This window comes from Struthio camelus, chromosome 11 (genome assembly GCF_040807025.1).
Source record: "Struthio camelus isolate bStrCam1 chromosome 11, bStrCam1.hap1, whole genome shotgun sequence".
Lineage (NCBI taxonomy): Eukaryota > Metazoa > Chordata > Aves > Struthioniformes > Struthionidae > Struthio > Struthio camelus.
In genome coordinates this window covers 26,290,244-26,307,225 of record NC_090952.1, presented here as the reverse complement: position 1 = coordinate 26,307,225, position 16,982 = coordinate 26,290,244, and the positions used below count along the sequence as shown (strand labels likewise).

At 35.9% G+C, this 16,982-nt stretch overlaps 1 protein-coding gene across 4 annotated transcripts in view; it reads right to left on the bottom strand.

Moving 5' to 3' along the window:
- Positions 1-16,982, bottom strand: part of LOC104152347 (ribosomal protein S6 kinase alpha-6) — a 51,504-nt gene that overhangs the window by 20,465 nt on the left and 14,057 nt on the right. For 3 of the 4 annotated variants that reach the window (XM_068956844.1, XM_068956842.1, XM_068956843.1), the window contains 8 exons: positions 12,677-12,793; positions 9,572-9,653; positions 8,661-8,741; positions 6,908-6,987; positions 3,893-3,999; positions 3,578-3,615; positions 1,464-1,606; positions 498-568 (listed from right to left, as the gene is read on the bottom strand). In XM_068956844.1, coding sequence (XP_068812945.1) covers positions 498-568; positions 1,464-1,606; positions 3,578-3,615; positions 3,893-3,999; positions 6,908-6,987; positions 8,661-8,741; positions 9,572-9,653; positions 12,677-12,793 — 719 coding nt within the window. The remainder of the gene's footprint in view (positions 1-497; positions 569-1,463; positions 1,607-3,577; positions 3,616-3,892; positions 4,000-6,907; positions 6,988-8,660; positions 8,742-9,571; positions 9,654-12,676; positions 12,794-16,982) is intronic. The other variant, XM_068956845.1, reaches the window with a different exon arrangement.

The window sequence follows — 16,982 nt, the reverse complement described above, 5'->3', positions numbered from 1 at the left end:
CTAAAGCACAAATAAAGACCAGTACCTGTTTGCCAAACGACTTCTCCTACTAATCACCAGCATACCCAGTTTGTCTCGTTAGACAGCTTGTGTCTTAACGGAGGTAATTGAATATGGAAAGTGTGAACACATAAGCACACTCTCCATATATACACTAAGCAACACATGACTAACTGCCGCTTCCAAAATAACGTATGCTGGAACAGCAGGAAGAAAGTAAAGCGGTATATAATGCTTTTCTAATCCACTGTACTGTTTTTATCTTTATTATACACCTACAGGGAAAAGGTACAAGTTTAACACTTTATGACTAAATTCCTGTAGATAGTCAGCAGTATTTCCATGATCTGGGATCCAAACCTGACTTGTGGGGGGAGTTTTTGACTTTTTTGTTTCTGTCCTAGTCTTAATGCGCTCCAGCACAAGTTGCAACAAACTTAAAACATGTTTAAAATTACATTTTTCTGACTTTCTAAAAAGTAAGAAAATATACTTACTTCAGTATCATATTCATAGTTTCATTTCGATCTTTACCTTGAAATGGTAGTGTACCAGTAAGCATTTCAAACTGAAAAGAACAAACGTTAATCTAAATCAACACTTTTTCCCCCAACTGCTCAAACAAAGCGTTAAGTACTATACTCCTCCATATCACTGCATTAGACATATTGAACTCTCAAGAGTTTATCAAAAAAATTCAAGTCAGAAATTCTGTTTTCATAGATAAAAAACAAGATAATAGGAATGGCAAAAGTAATGTAATGTTGAAGTAGGATGACTTTACAGTTATAACCTCAAAACTACTTAAACTAGAGAATCATAAAACCCCCCCTTATAACCTAGTTTCATATGCTGCTGTATTATGAAAGCAGCAAGAAGGAATTCTAAAACAATACTCTACTTTTAATTGTAACGTCAATACGTGTATTTCAGGCTGACGGCCTAGTGTCAGGCTGTCTAACTTATGGCGTAAGTGCTAGCAATACTGGCTTATTTCACTATTCCACTCTAATGTCCATTCAACAGGCTTACTTTTACAAAAATGCAATTAAAACTCCATCAAAGCAAGCCTTTTGTTTTTTTTTTTTTTTCCTTTTACTGAAGTACCACACGAAATAAATATACAAACTAAAGTTTCACACCGATCCATGAAAATCGTTGGCTGCAACTGTTCTAAACTACCGAAAGAGCACACGCAGGCGCTAGAGAGCGCATCGAGAACCTCTGACGTTCCTAACAACACTCCTTCCAGGGCCATGCAGGTGCGAAGTAAATTTTGTTCGTATTGGTTCCTATTTCAGCAGCAATTCAGTTATCAGCTCGGCTCCTCTCTTTGCCCAGGCGCTGAACTCTTAATTAAATCTTGACAGGCTTATTCTAAGTAGGTTATTTAACATCCGCTTATCAACGCAGGGAATGCATTTCTGCCCTCTAAGCACAGGAAGCAAGGAAGCATACAGTACCATGAGCACACCAAAGGACCACCAGTCGGCACTCTGGTTGTGGCCTCGCCTGTTTACTACTTCAGGTGCCATGTATTCTACCGTACCACAGAAAGAATAGGCCTTCTTTTCTTGATCTACCGATTCTTTGCTGAGTCCGAAGTCTACAACAGCATCACAAGAACAGAGCAGGTAAAGAAGAACTTCAAAAACAAACAGTGCTGCATGCAGTACCGCAAAACGAAAGCGTGACTAGTGTCTGACGTCTGACATTGAGATGTCAGATGTCCTATATATCACACCACTCCAAGTCATATTAAATCGAGGATCGGCCATCAGAATTACTAGTCAAAATATAAGCAATTCAATAGTTAAAACTCTATACGTTTAGAACCTTAGGGTGCAAGTTCTCATTTTCTCTGTGTCCTAGAGCATGCTGCCCATTTTATTAATGCCAAAAAAAAGGATACAAATAAAAATGAGTTTCAAAGAGAACACAGTCTGCACAGTCTGGTATTATTGAGTGATGAATAAGTAAAATCAGACTAAAAATAATGTTGTTACATAAGGCAACACTGTTCTGCAACCTGAATCACAAGTTCAGTAAAGAAAAGTCTGACATGTCTACTCATTTTATCTCCAGAATATTTTTCTTTAATTAAAGAATGCTATGAGTACACAGGTCCTTGATGTTAACCCGACTCTCAATATAAAAGTCTCAAGGTTCCCCTTTTACAAAGGAAAAATGATTTCTGACAAATATTCTCAATTACTCTTTCCACTTTCAGAAGGAAGTGAGAATTTTAGGATTCCTCATTGACCCAGAAAGCTGCCTGAAAAGTGACTTCCAGAGATGCGGAAAACAAACAAAAAAAAAACACGCCCAAAAATAATATTTCATTTTAGTTCAAGTTGAATTCAATTAAAAAGTACCATGCAAAATTTAAAAAATTAGGTAGTTTATAAACAGCTGTAATCACCATTTCCTACACAGCCCCTTTTTAAGCATTTGTGGACAATAAAAATCCCACATCAGTAAAGTTTCTGCATGACACCAGGAAAAAGCAGTGATTTTATGCCTTGGTTTTGAATTTCAGCATCATTATTATTATTTTAAAAAAAAGAGGGGGGGGGAGAAAATAATTCAGATGCTAAAGAAGTCTAACAGAATTTTTATCTAGAAACTGATCATTCTAATATGGGTTTAAACACTGTTTTTAAAGAAACTTCATAACTTGGAGAAAAAAAGAGCCTATAATACTTATAAATAACAAATATCAGGTCACTCCATGTTAGAAAATATCTGGCCAATAATCAGCTGTCTACAAGTAAATCCACTGTGTATATATATTCCAAAAAGTTTGAGAGACTAACTTGGATCTAACAGCAATACTTACACATCAGAGCACCCAATGTATTTTACAATATAAAAATACTACCTTAAATGCAATTTTAAGAATTCAGGAATTCACTATAATTTAATCTTTTCTCAAACACAGCATTCAGTCTTTTCAGTCTATTTGGTAAATAAATTTCCCAGAAGAGATGTATTTTCACTACTCCTCATAAAACATCTCTCCTGCAAGTTTATATGCATTTAAAAGTAATGAAACAGAAACACAAAAAAATGTTCACATTTCAGAAGTCTCATTGAGTGCTAAAATTTTTTTTTTTTTCCAGAACACCAAAAACATCTATGTTTCCTTTTAAAAGTCTCAAGGTCAGTGATTTTTAGCCTGGGTGAATAAACCTCTCAATCTTCAGCTAAAAGGCATTTAACAGTCAACCTCAACACGGGTCACTTTCTGACCTGAAGAGTGGGTTGTTTTCAGTTACTAAAACATCCCCTCAACTAACCTAACTGCAACGGAATCTGCTCGGACATACGGATCTGCTGCACAATCACAGCCTGCAGCAGATGTTCTTAAGTCCTTCAATAAAAGTACCTAGTGATAGACAAAAACCACTTAAAGGAAGGGGACATAGATTAATTATAAAAAAAGGTGACCAAAAAAGCTTTCTAAACAGCTAACTACAGGCTTTACACATACTCTGATCACCACTACACATCTTATACTTGTAACTAAAAGCTTACGCCCAAATATTAAAGAGCTATACTAATAAATGTTACCTACCTGTTAACTTGATATGTCCTGCTTCATCAAGCAAAATGCTGAAAATTAAAATTCACATTCACCAACACACATAAAAAGGAATGTTTACATACAACATAAAATATAATAGTTAACGGCTTGGATCTCCTCTAACAAAAAATACATCTGTTGACTTAAATGCAATACTATTGGCTTGTTAAATTTTTTTTTTTTTTTTACTTCTTAATAAAATCTTACAAAACAAGAATTTAATTTTTTTAAAAATATATTTATAGTGGAAAATGCAAAGCAATAAGCAAAGTACATGTAATAGTGGTAAAATACATTTTACTTTACTTTTCTGGCTTCAGGTCCCTGTATACAATTCCCAAGCTGTGAAGGTGATCCAAAGCAAGGGCCAGTTCTGCGAGGTAGAATTTCACATCTTCCTCTGTAAACATAACCTAATAAGAACTGTATAGATTTACCTTCTGATCTTGTCTTCAGTTTTTTAAACTGTAATCTAAAAGAAAACATTTCTATCTGCCTAAATTTAAAAATAACTTTCACACGTACCTTATGCACTGACAATTCATGAATTCACCTAATAGAAACAATATGCAAGAGCGGGCTAATCATCAGGCATACAAAAGAACTAACCTTAATACCTAAAAACAAACAAAAATTTCTGCAGTTACTGCAGAACATTAACTTTTATGGTAATAAATTTAATTATTATATTTAGTCTTGCTGACCACCAGCGCTCCTTCTGGCACAATATCCTACACAGACTGTTAGCTATCACCACTTTCCAACGCGGCATAAAATTTGATATATAATTCCTTTTATTGTGGCCCTCTCGGTGGTTGACTGTCCCTGCGAATTCACGTTACCAATATTTAGGAAAAAAGGGACACAACATGAAACAGTGAAAACAGGCATACAAAAAGCAGCAGTGAGAACTGAAGGAATACCTACTCTGCTCTTTTCAGGAAAAGAAATTCCAAGAACCTTGTGGGATATCCAAAAAACTGATTGACCTTGCATATAGGACATTTTACAGAGCTGCATTTCTGTCCCATACCCAAAAGGTTGCTTTTAACTTTCATATACATGAATCATAACTGCTTTGGCTCATGTCAGGTTCTACAAATTATCCACATTACCAGAGAAGCTAATAACCTTTCCAATCTCAAATTAGAAACAAACAAACCAAAAAGCCCCACCACCACGCACACTGAATTGTTCCTTTTTTGTTGAAAACACCAGGAACATGAAGCAGAAACATCTCAACCGCACAGTAAATAGCTAAAAAGACTTTTCTATAAATTAAGGTAACTGGACTTAATGATTTAGTAATACATTGATTAGTACTTTGAATTGCACATAAACATGTAATCGTTTTTACTGGCAACAAGAAATATTCCCCGTTTCCATAACAAGAGGAATTAGTGCTGTGTGAACAACAAAGCTGTTATACAACAGCACAGAAAGTTTCCCCTTTATTTTATAGGGGCAAAGTTGACACTTTTTTTTATCTATATGCAAAAGAACAATGGGGAAAATTTGTACCGCATTAGTCCTTGAAATAGAAAAAATGCAAATCTCAAAATACAAAGATGCTAAATGGTGATCTGCAACCTTATAACAATAACTAACTACATTTAAAACTACCTTCTGTGACATACTGAACACAATATAAATCAACTTCATTAGATTCTACCAATGAAATGAAAACTTCATGAAGTATTCATTTCACTTCCACAGCTGAAACTCATGCCTACATTAAAATCTGAAGACCAACAAAAATGCTTTAATAACCTCATACCAAACCCATTTAATTTAAAACAGTCCGTGTGTGGTAAGTATAAAGTGCCATAAGGAATTTTCTTTCACATGTACTGCCCACCGACTATGCATTAACTTGTACTTCCAAAAAATTGCTTTTCTCCCTACTAACAAGTAAAAAGGCCCAATTTTTCCCTAGATATACTCAGTAAGGCTTTAAAGACCATCGCAGAAGCTATATGAAGTCTCCCAAATCACTTGCAGAAATTTAACAGCAAGAACAACTGCACAATTATTGCTTCTTTATTCACAAAGGGAATACACACCTTTTCCAGCTGCCTAGCTAGTACCATTACAGACAGACTTGCATCTCTTATTTAAGGATCTTGCATAGTCAGTAATCCTAAACGCATTATTGAAAAAGAATAGGTCCTGTTATACTAGAATTTCTCCTATACTTAGACATCCTATATCAAAGCAGGGATTGACCACTTCCATACATAATGTTTCAATAACCCTTTACAAGTTTGCCAGTTCCCTTAAGACAGCTCTTAGCCTCTATTTTAATAGCTCATAGTTAATGAATTCGAGCTCAATTATTAGAGGAGCAATGTTTTACTAAGGTCAGTTAAAAAAAAAGGGGGGGGGGCGGGGCAAAAAAACCCACAATTTTTCCTTCCCTTTTGCCTGTCCCTGAAACGAACCTCGATTTTTTAAAACAGATATTTATGAAAAAACAAAACCTAGTTCACGTCTTACAGATATGGGGATATAACAGTCTCTTATGTCACAAACCAGTCAGGTACCCAGCTTTGCCATATTAGAAAATGTCCTTTTCTATGAAATATAAATGCACCTATACTGGCGAAAACACGGAAAGGCTCTCTTACAGTGAAGTTGTTGAAAAAGTACCATTAAAAATTTAGAGCTTTACGATATGTTTGCACAAAGAAAAAAGATTTATAAACACGTTCATAATATTTACACAAACATACACAGGAATGTTTTATGGCAAATACAAAAAAAGGCTGCATTATAATCTCTGCCCTGAAGCTGCCTCCCCAGAAATTAAAAAGAGAAATGAAAAGTTACGGTTCCAGCAACATGCCAATACTAGGTAGGGGGGAAAAGAATGTCTTTAAAAGAGTCAATATTTTCACTTTGTGAGATTAATCATTAAGATTTATATTACAGCATTATGAAATTTTACAGTGTGGCAGAAATCTCTTATAAATACAGGCTTTCAGGATCACCTAAAATGACCGTGAGCTTTGTATTCCTCTGCTGTCTTTATGGCTAAGTCTTGATTTACTTCGGTTAAATTTCCAAGCAACAAAACATTTTTAGACAAAAGAACTGGTCTACTTAGATATTATAAAGGAAAAGCTTAGGCTACTTATCAATGCACATTGATTATATTTCTTACGGTTGTAGCCCATTATTCTAGCATATGTAAGAAAAGCACAGCTAAATTATTAAAAACTTAACTGCGACAAGAATTACAGGGGAAATAGCTAAAGAGAAGCAGCCTGTATTGACAAAAAACTCCAAACACCGAGTTGACATAAAATTTTAGGTACCTACCTCTTTGGATAATCGTGTGAACACATCTCCTCCCCTGAGAAAATCCAATATTAAATATAGCTTCCCTTCAGTCTGAAAGGCTTTTTAAAAAACACAAATCAATAGTTGTATATGACAATGATCTACAAAACAGATTCTGAATGCTCTGACAACTTGGAGATTCTAGCATAACAGAACACTTTGGTTTTGCAACTGAAATTATTCAGCTGCACGTGACAAACTTGCATGAATTAACTTTATCAATGATTACTTGCTTGCTGCTTCACAGAAGACAATTTTAGCCATAAGAGATCATTAAATATTGGTATTTCTCCTCTGTCAAAGAGGGAAACACCCTGATGTATGGTGAATTACTGTACTGTGGTTTTACTCAATGAAAAAGTAAAACACTCTGGAAAATTCTAACAAGCTTTGCACAAGATCTTTAAGTACAAAGTACCTAATCTACAAATTTTACACACACACACTTTCATTTACATTTGTTCTCAGTCATGTGATTTTAAAGTAGCCAGACCCTAATTTGGATACTAAGCTAGAACTACAAAAGTGAGAAAAAGATTTTCTTAATCAAATTTTGAATGCCATATTTGAACTGAGGGTTTGGATGTCTTCTTTGGTGGTTTTTTTTTTTTCACTTGAGAAAACTTTCACACAAAGTTGGAAGTCAGTCTATTAATTTATTGCAAATTCAATATATTTCAAGCTGATCACATTCTCATTTTTAAACAAGGGAAGCTATTAGCAAAGTTAAAGATCACCCCTCAAGTAGCTAGTCACTAGGTACCAATGTAAAAATTTTCTATCAACAGAGAATCAAGTTGTTGAAATGATGGGGCAGTTTGCTAATAGAAGGACTGTGAAGTAAGGAATAGACAGCTACAGATGCAGACTTCAAAAATCCAAATTAAAAGTGCCATAGAGCTCTCATACTACTTTGATATATACCTATTAAGAAAATAAATATTTATATTTTTCTCTGTCATTAAAGAATCTACACAGGCACTTTCACAGGGGCGTATAATCATTTTGGTAAGAACTTGATTTCATATTAACCACAAATGCTTTTACAATCCTTCAAAAACGTGGATAAAGTGTTCTTGCTATTCAGTGCACAGAGAACATGTTAAGTTAGTCTTTCACTGGAAGGAAGGAAGACCTGACTGGAACTCCATTTGAACAGAGGGGTATGCATGTATTAAAAATACTCCTATAGATCTGCAGGTAAACGCCACATACGTCTGCATCCTAGCAGCAAGATTCCCAGAGATAACACAAATGAAGTGTCAGGCTACTAGATCTATATAAAGGAAAAGAGTATGAAATAGGATTCCTGGCCCACTCTGAGTGTCTTTTGAAACTAACACTAAGGCTAATGTACAATTATAAAAGAAAAAAGGCAGGCACATTTAAACACTTCAGGCAAAAAAACAATGGCTCTGTTAAGCTCTGCAGAGGCTATTTCAGAAAAGCTGATAGACTTCTTTTAGTAAAGTCATTTCTGTAGTCGAGTGCCATCATGGCACAATTCATACAGCTTAGTGTAATAACATGCATTAGAAGCCAGCAATATCTAGTTGTCAGCATCCTGTTTTCTTATCCTGCATACGTTCTTTGTATTAACTATATGCAATCTTACTTAGTTGTACTTATTAAAAGCTATGGTTTAATGCACACCATTCCAATATCAAGAAGAAAATCAGCAACACCTTCAAAGAAATGAAAAAGACGGAAGCAAAAAAAAATAAATACCAACCATAGTGCAGTTTGACGATAAAGGGATGATTTACTTCTACTAATATATCTCTCTCCATTTTTGTACGAACTCTATCTCGAACTGAGGAAGAAAAAATAAGACTCGTATTAAACAAATGTATTAGGTATGATACAAATAGAGCAAAAAATATATAGAAAGTTTTAACTATCCACAGTAGTATTTTTTCTGCGTTACCTAATTTGTATTTAATTTTTACTTCTCCCACAAAATGTTTTCAGATAGCAAAATTATATTTTGTTCCTTACCTATCCCAGCTTTATCATCTTCATTTTTTCAAAAAATCCCAATATTTTGTGATAAACCATATCTCTTTCAAATAACAGAAGTTCGCATCTACACATCTAGCCAGATAACTAACCTCTGAATTAACTATTTCTACTGAATATAGATATCCAGCCTTTTAAGATCACTTTTTCCTCTCCAACTAGGAACACGGCATGTTTTTACATAGTGCAGTTGCCTCCATTAAAATGCTTTCCAGAAGCCAAAAACATAGGTTAGCTTGCTATGGCTCCCATAACAAGAGTGAACGGCTTAGAATTTTAACTACAGAGCGCTAACCTAATAAAGATAAAAGGAAAATTGTTTATGAAATTAATTTGCTCTAGTATAATGAAAAAGGCTAAACAGAATTAAAGAATGCAATTTTAAACTTTGAAAGGGTACACTTTATCATATAATTAAACCGACATGACCAGATTTAAAATAATTCTTTTCTGGAACAATTTGTGTTTAAAAGTCTGGCGTCAATGAAAAACAATGAACTCATTAAGAAAAGAGATTTAAGATAGAAAACTTTTTAAAAAAAAGTATCTACAAAACTCATTTAAGAGATGCACGTGCCACTGAAAAGCTATTTTCTAAAGTTCTAATTAATAAGATATGCATACCTTTTAAAGAAGCTTTCTTCAAAACTTTCATTGCATAAAGTTGCCCAGCATCAGGACCAATTATTTTCCTTACAAGGAAGACCTAGCAATATAAATATCACATTTCTAATTACTGCTAAAAATATTTTACGGAAACACCAGAACACCCTGACAAAAAACATTCACACAAAACACATACTAGTACACCTTTACTTTTAACTTCGCTAATACAGACAAAGGGATAGCATGCCCCCAGTCTCATCCCGTTCCCCCAAAACGCTGTAGAACGAGAAGACTGCCAACTAGTCACAGTAGGCCTTTTCCCATAAGCAAGCTTGGTAATGGGATAAGCAAGTATAACAAAGCACTTGCAGGCCTCCTGTTGGTTGTACACGGCTTTCAGTGTTTCAGAAAGAGCAAAACCGCATTCCCTTCTCTGCTAGTAATCGGATACAGTATCTGATACAGGTACCTACACCAGCAAGTTCTCTTACACAGTCAGATGGGTCATAAACAGTCTACACGTTCTTTTCTACAGTGAGCAGTTTTAAGAAAGTATTTATCAAACAAGTACTCACATACCATGTGTTTTTTCTATTATTTTCTTGGATAAAGACAACAGGACAAGTCTGCCTGAGTCTGTTACCACTCATACTAACAGACTTCCAGGGTTTAAGACCAGAATCTCAAATACACAACAGGTTATACTAATGAATTCTGTAACAGTGGTGAGACGGGAGCAAGGAAACCTCTCCATTTAAGATCAAAGTACCCTTCCCCTCTGGAGCAGCAACCCCAACAGGTTTGGCTACTCTCTTCTTTCCAGAAGAGTTGTAATGACAGACAGTAAATGATGTGACACTAAGAAAAACATAGCATTAGAAGGAATAATGCAGTAGGAACACATGCATCTCCACTGACTAGTATTCTAAATGCTACCTCTTTCACTTTACAAAACTTCTGGCATGAGTTTGTTTCTAAATTGTTATTAGAGTAACAATTATGAGAAGAGTTTTTGCAGTAAATATTACAAGCCAAAAGAGAATGCCAAGAGTTATTTGAAACTGTTCCTTTGATCTTATTTTTATTCAGATTTTCATTAATACTAGAATTATTTACATATATACTTCATTAGAAAATAAGTATCTAGAAACACACACTTTTTTTTTTTTTTTTTTTTTAAATCAAAAGCTTTTCCACTCTAGAATTAGAACTTCATGCACTGCCACTAAGTTGTAAAGGGTCAGGGCAAAAAAGAAAAAAAAATATCACCGTGCTTCCTGGTAATCAGTTGTTTTGGTTCTGAATTTTGCCCAATCACTGATCTACAGCACTGCTCCTTTTATTGTAAAGGGAACAAATCAAACGCCACAAAGGAAGAAAACGTGCAGATTAACATACTGACAATCTATTAGTCACTGATGAATTAAAACGTAGCTAGTAAAGTAAAACATCAAAAAAGCAAATATTTTGATGCATAACAACTATCTGCTTGTAACAGTGCAAGGCATCCATGCACAAATTATGAATTCTAGCTAATAAGGATGTAAATAGCTGCCAATGAAAACCAGCATCAAGCAGCATCTATTTACTTTGCAGTCAAAGTCTCCATAATCCCACATCTGGCAGAGATGCAGTGGGTAATTGTTCAACCATTGACACGGAGCACATATTAAAGCACAACTGACACGGACACGCACTGGGCACGGTGATTGAGCTCAGCTAACGAAAGACCATCTTCAGCAGACTAAGCCCTAGAACGTTATCAAAGGCTGAACAAAGAAGCTAAACTAACAGACCAGAGGTCTAACACTACTTCATAGCAGTGAAGTAAAAATGGGTAGAGACAGGTTGTAGTACTACATAAGGTCAGAGGAAACAACGTGTTTGCTAAAAACCCAAAGGGACATCCTTGGGAAACATGAGCTGGAGAGAAAACAAACATCATGAAGGAAACAGCCACTGATCTGTATTGTTTGTTTGCTCTTTTAAACAGAAAACAGTAAATATTATATAAATACAGCTCTGCTCAGAAGTGCTGCAGTTATGGTCTGATCCTTAAGTCTGGTTCTTGAACCAGTACTGTCCGGTTTTCAACGCTCTGAAACCGACAGCTCACCGTGCTGGTGGGGTCCTGAGCAAGAGTGCTCCTTAAGCTGTTAGAGGTCTGAACTCTGTAAAGAAAGAATCACTTTCTCACTAAAGAGTAAGATGTCTGTACCAGGCACGCTGTATCCTGACAGTCGGCTTAAGACACCTCAAGTCAGGAGTAACAAATGCATGGAGCCTTTTAGTCTCTGAGGACTAGAAGCATACGAGGGAGTCAGCCACCAACTTCAACAGATATAGAAGTATTTCTAAAACTGTATGATATTAAGAAAATCTTTTCAAGGCCATTTTTAACCTATTACTTATTCACAGAATGCCTAATACTAATTTTTCTTTCTCATACAATCATGTGCACAGATTTGTTCCTGCCACCAGAAAGACCAAACCAGCAGAAGAACAGATTAGACAATCGGCTTTATATAGTATTCCCAAAGAAAGCAATTTTATAAGTGCTGCAAAGTTGACCTAGGGTGTTTTAAAAATTAAATGAGCTAGTTGTGTTATGATTAATATTTTAATTAGCATTTCAAAACAGGGACTGAGACAGTTGATTGCTAATTTCACTTCTGAAATGTAGCACCAAGTAGCATGTTACAAAAAAGTAATTATCACAACAGAAAAAAGTCATGTATCTTCTGTAAACTATTTCAGTAATTTTTCACTTAGCGTCCTTAGCTGTAGATCACTTTCTAAATACAACAAAACAACACACCGAAATACATTTCCCAGGTTATTTACTTTATTGTTACTTTGGATAAGATGAAGCTACCACAATCACTCCCCTGTATCCACATCAATACAGTTTCCCTAAGTTGAAAAAAGAAGTCAAACATTCACACTGTGTCAAGTACAATAATTAAAAGAGAAACAGAGAAATCATCATCTCCTCCTGAAGTGCCTGTCCATGCTCATTATACAATTGGTGCTTCCTAAGCATCCATCTGAACTAAAGATGGAAGACTATCTACACAGAACAGATATTTTGGACATCAGACAAAAACAAAGTTTGTATCTTACCTTTCCAAAGGATCCCTGACCAAGAACCTTAAGTAGTTCAAACTGTGCTGGATCTGCTTTCTCACATCCTTCTCTCACATGATGAGTAATAGGAATTTCTTTCACACTTCCTTCATCCTATCAATATTATTTCAAAGCAAAAAAAACAATATACACAGTTGAACAACAATGAACAGTCCTGAATTATTCCATTCTTACTAGAAGTGCACGTCTTTTTCATTTAAACATTTGAAATGGTAATGAGGCCCCAAAAAAGCTGCTCACATGAAAACAAATTTCCATGCTTTTAATAGGTACACATCTAAAATTTCAAAACTGAAGTCAAACTCTCATCCAGCTGAATAATGCTCATTTCCTTTTGCCATAAATACTACAACTAAAATAAGCATGAGTTTTTCCTGTATGAAAGGAATAAACTCACAGATTTTTAAACTAAGCCTGAGATGATCTTTCGTTCTCCACCTTTATTTCACATGCCTTTTAAGTTTCCCAGTGACTATTTTCCTCATCTTTCCCTTGCCCAAACTATTCTTCGTGAAAGCTAAACTGAATTTCATCATTTTAAGTAATTATTGCTTTTCACAGCAGCAAATAATGAATACGGTCATCCACTATTGTAGCTAAAGGAACATGCACCATTCCATTTGAAGAGAGTAAATAAGATATGAGCCATCTTAAGAACTCCAAGAATTCTTTCATCCAGTAGCAGAAACATAGCTCTGAGGTGCAGCACTCATGGAAAGGCAATCCTGTGTGAAGTCCTTCAGAAAGCTGAGTGCAGTTCTGAGGTAAGAGATTTAGGCTTCTGTTGACTATTGCCTGTTACTCTGTTTTGCCTGTTATCTTTCGCAAGATAGGGCACAGCAGCTACAATTATAAAAGCACAAACATCTATAATGAAAACAAATCAGATGATGTGTTGCAGCTGTGTAAGACTTATGGTGTAGGAAAAATTTCTGGGAGCCAAAACCACCAAGATGTCAAAACAAGCATCCTTACATGCTAAAGCCTACAACAGCAATAGCAACCTGAGCTTTAATGTGGAACAGGAATGCTATCCCTCTACCTTATTAAAAATATCAGTTTCTTTTGCAGAGCACATACAACCCAATGACAATCCTGCCTGATTTGCATTACTTCTATGTCTTTAAGGAATCCAGGTCACTACTGTCTTCTCCTTAGTTCTTCACCTCAAAATTCTCTTAGCAAACAGATAGCTCGGGGCAGGGGGACAAAACACCCCACAAACCTACAATGCATTGCTTTTTCTGAATGACAAGAACAGAACCCACCAGCCTTACCACTTGAAACAGCTTGTGCTAGGAGAGAACATCTTTTTATACTCAGGCTTGACATAAGATGGTTACTACCTAAGATCACGCATGAATGCTTCTGATCAGTTACCAGTCTTTACACAGGAGTACCTAGCTGAAAACCTCTTAACTGGCAAGCTACACAAAAAGTTAGAGTAGAACTGTGACTATCTAAATATGTATGCACTTACAGCAATAACGAAAAGGAAATTTAAAGTCTTTTGCTCATTGGGTTCAAAAGAGCATTTACCCATCTGATCTCCAACATTCATCTGCACACCTGAGCTCAGCTTCCTGCAAGCAACCCACTTGCACTGAATGGGAATGGGATCTTTTGGAAAAGCTTGGCAGTTATAACTAAGATAATGAGAAGACAGTAGTGCTCCTCATTCACACAGTGAATTAGTTTGTAGGTGTACTAGATATGAAAAAAGTCACTCCAAGGCATTTGGATTATCAGTGACCCAATGGCCCACAGGAGAATGGTTTCCAAGAGCTTTCTGACCAGCATTTAACATTTTGGTCAGGAGCCTGAGGGCTTCAAGACAGGGCAGGATGGCTGCAGTGACAGGCTTCACGATCATGAGCAGCTTTCACTTGCCGTACTTAGTGAGAGTAATAATTGATTCTGTATGGAGAGTATGCACTCAATTTTACATCACCAAGCTTACAGAATAGGGCAAGGGGAAACTCTTCACATTCTAGAAGAGCAAGCAGCACTACTGGGCAATCTTCACACTGCATTAGCTTCTTACATGTTAATAGCCTTGTTTGTCTAGAGGAGGAAGGAAAGAGTTCAAACTAACATCTCAATATATTCATAAACTGTAGTCCAGCTGTTACTGCACATTATTCTTTTGCCCGCCCCTACATTTATTTATCTTTTTTCCAAAAAAGCCTATTCCTTCTGCCTGATTCCCATGAAAAGGTAGATATTAACACAAGCAGCTGCCTGGATAACAAACTTTCTAATTCACACTCTAAACAACTGCTGTTATCTTACAGTAAAATATTTCATTACTGCCCTAAAAGGGCTTTCTGGCCATATAAGTCACTGAAACACTGCAACTGTCTGGACACAGATTTATCAGCCTGAAGGAGAGAAATGGGAAGGGAGGCAGATAGAGGGTGCAGGGAAGGGGGAGAGCATTCAAAATAAAGGGAATTTGAAAATAAAATCCTTCACAGTATTACAAAGATAGCAGCATTACCCCCTTTATATGATAAAGGTTCTTTATTGTAACATCAGCTGAAGCTTACAAACAGCACAGGTGGTGTTTGTTTCTGGCAAATGGCTTGAAAATTTTGAGTTCAGAATTAGTCAGAGATCTGCACACTCATAGTAAGATTAAATGGTAAGTGACCTGTTACAGACCCAGAGCAGAAGGATTGATATACTATCCAAATGGGAGCTCTAATTCTGATTACCTGGTTTGTAAAGGTTAAGGGTAACAGAAAAAGGAGATAGGGATTATCTACTTATCCATCAAAAAGTTATCATACTTATGCCGTTTCATAAAGATATAGTTTTCCACGAAAATTTCATTTCAGCAAAACATGCTATTTTGTCAAAGTCTGTGATGATGCATCAGTTTCTGAAAAAACTTTTTTTTTTTTTTGAGGGTGCATAAGGAACAGAAAGAAATTGCAACTAAACTAATGTATTAACCTAGGTCCCAATCGGTATAAAGAATAGATTTAACTATTTCAGGTGAAGAGACCAGTGATAAACTGTTTAGGTATCCCTCTTTCCTTTCTCATGGGAGCTAATACTGCAGCTCCTAATAAAATTCTCTACACAGTTCATCCACTTCCTAATGTTTTGATGGGAAACAGTAGAAAATCTGCTTTATTTTTAAGCTACTTCATTTTGCCTCTTTGCTCACGAAAAAACAGCTGACAGACACCAATGAGACACAGTCTAAGTTCCAACTTCATTTCATCCATCCATTCATCCATCTGACTGTTATATGTAAGATACACATTGCCCTTCCAAATTTTTAACATGTATTCTAAGACAGGTGAAAATACTAGCATTTCAAATCATCTGATGACACATAGCAGTGATTCCTCTAGTTAAGACTGCTGTATAGCTCAGCATGTAACTGTTGATTCTTTCTATGAAATATGTAAATATTCTATTTAAGAAGCCTTTTTACTTCAACATCCTGATCTGTATTCCTCAACACTGTGAACCTCTGCATGAGAGGAGATCTTTAAGATTTTATCTGTTCTTCTATTTATCACCCACCTTGAATCATTAGCCTGTGACATCACATCTGGTTGCTGTGGAGACTGACAGAGTATTTCTAAATGTGAACTCAGGAGAAAAATGTTTTCCATGCTAATAAAGAATAACTTGAGATATGTACTAAATGAGGATTTTTTTTATAACAAGTTTTAGCTTTACAGAAGATGTTTATATAATTTCACCTACTTAACTACCATTGAATTGCTAGAAATTGGCATGACTGAGGTATAAAGAGATCTCAAGATCATCAACAAGCGATGAGCAGATAGTGTTGAATGGATATATATGCCAGTTTCATTTTACTTCTAGTTTAGTCTCCATAAATTGCAGATTTGGATATCTGATTTTGTGCACTGCTGCTTGAGCAGCAAGTCTATTTCAGGGCTCTGATACCAGCTCCCACTGAGTTACCTCGCAAAAGAGGCAACTATTCCCAGCAGATTAAACAGAAGGGAATAAAGCACTGAGAGAAATGCCACAATCACTTATGGCTTTTTGCCATCTTACCTAGTTGCAGCTTGACTGGTACGTAGCTCCAAGCACCTAACAAGCAAGCTCTGCAACATCCTTTTGGTTCAGGAACAGTGAAAGACTGAGACACCACTCGTTGCTCATCTTTCTCTGTCAGGTGGAAGGTGACTACCACGCTGAAGGCTTATTTACTTACTCCACAACATCAGGAAATAGACAAGCATTACAAATCTCTGTCCCGACGAGTTCACTTGCTGAATCGTTTACTTAA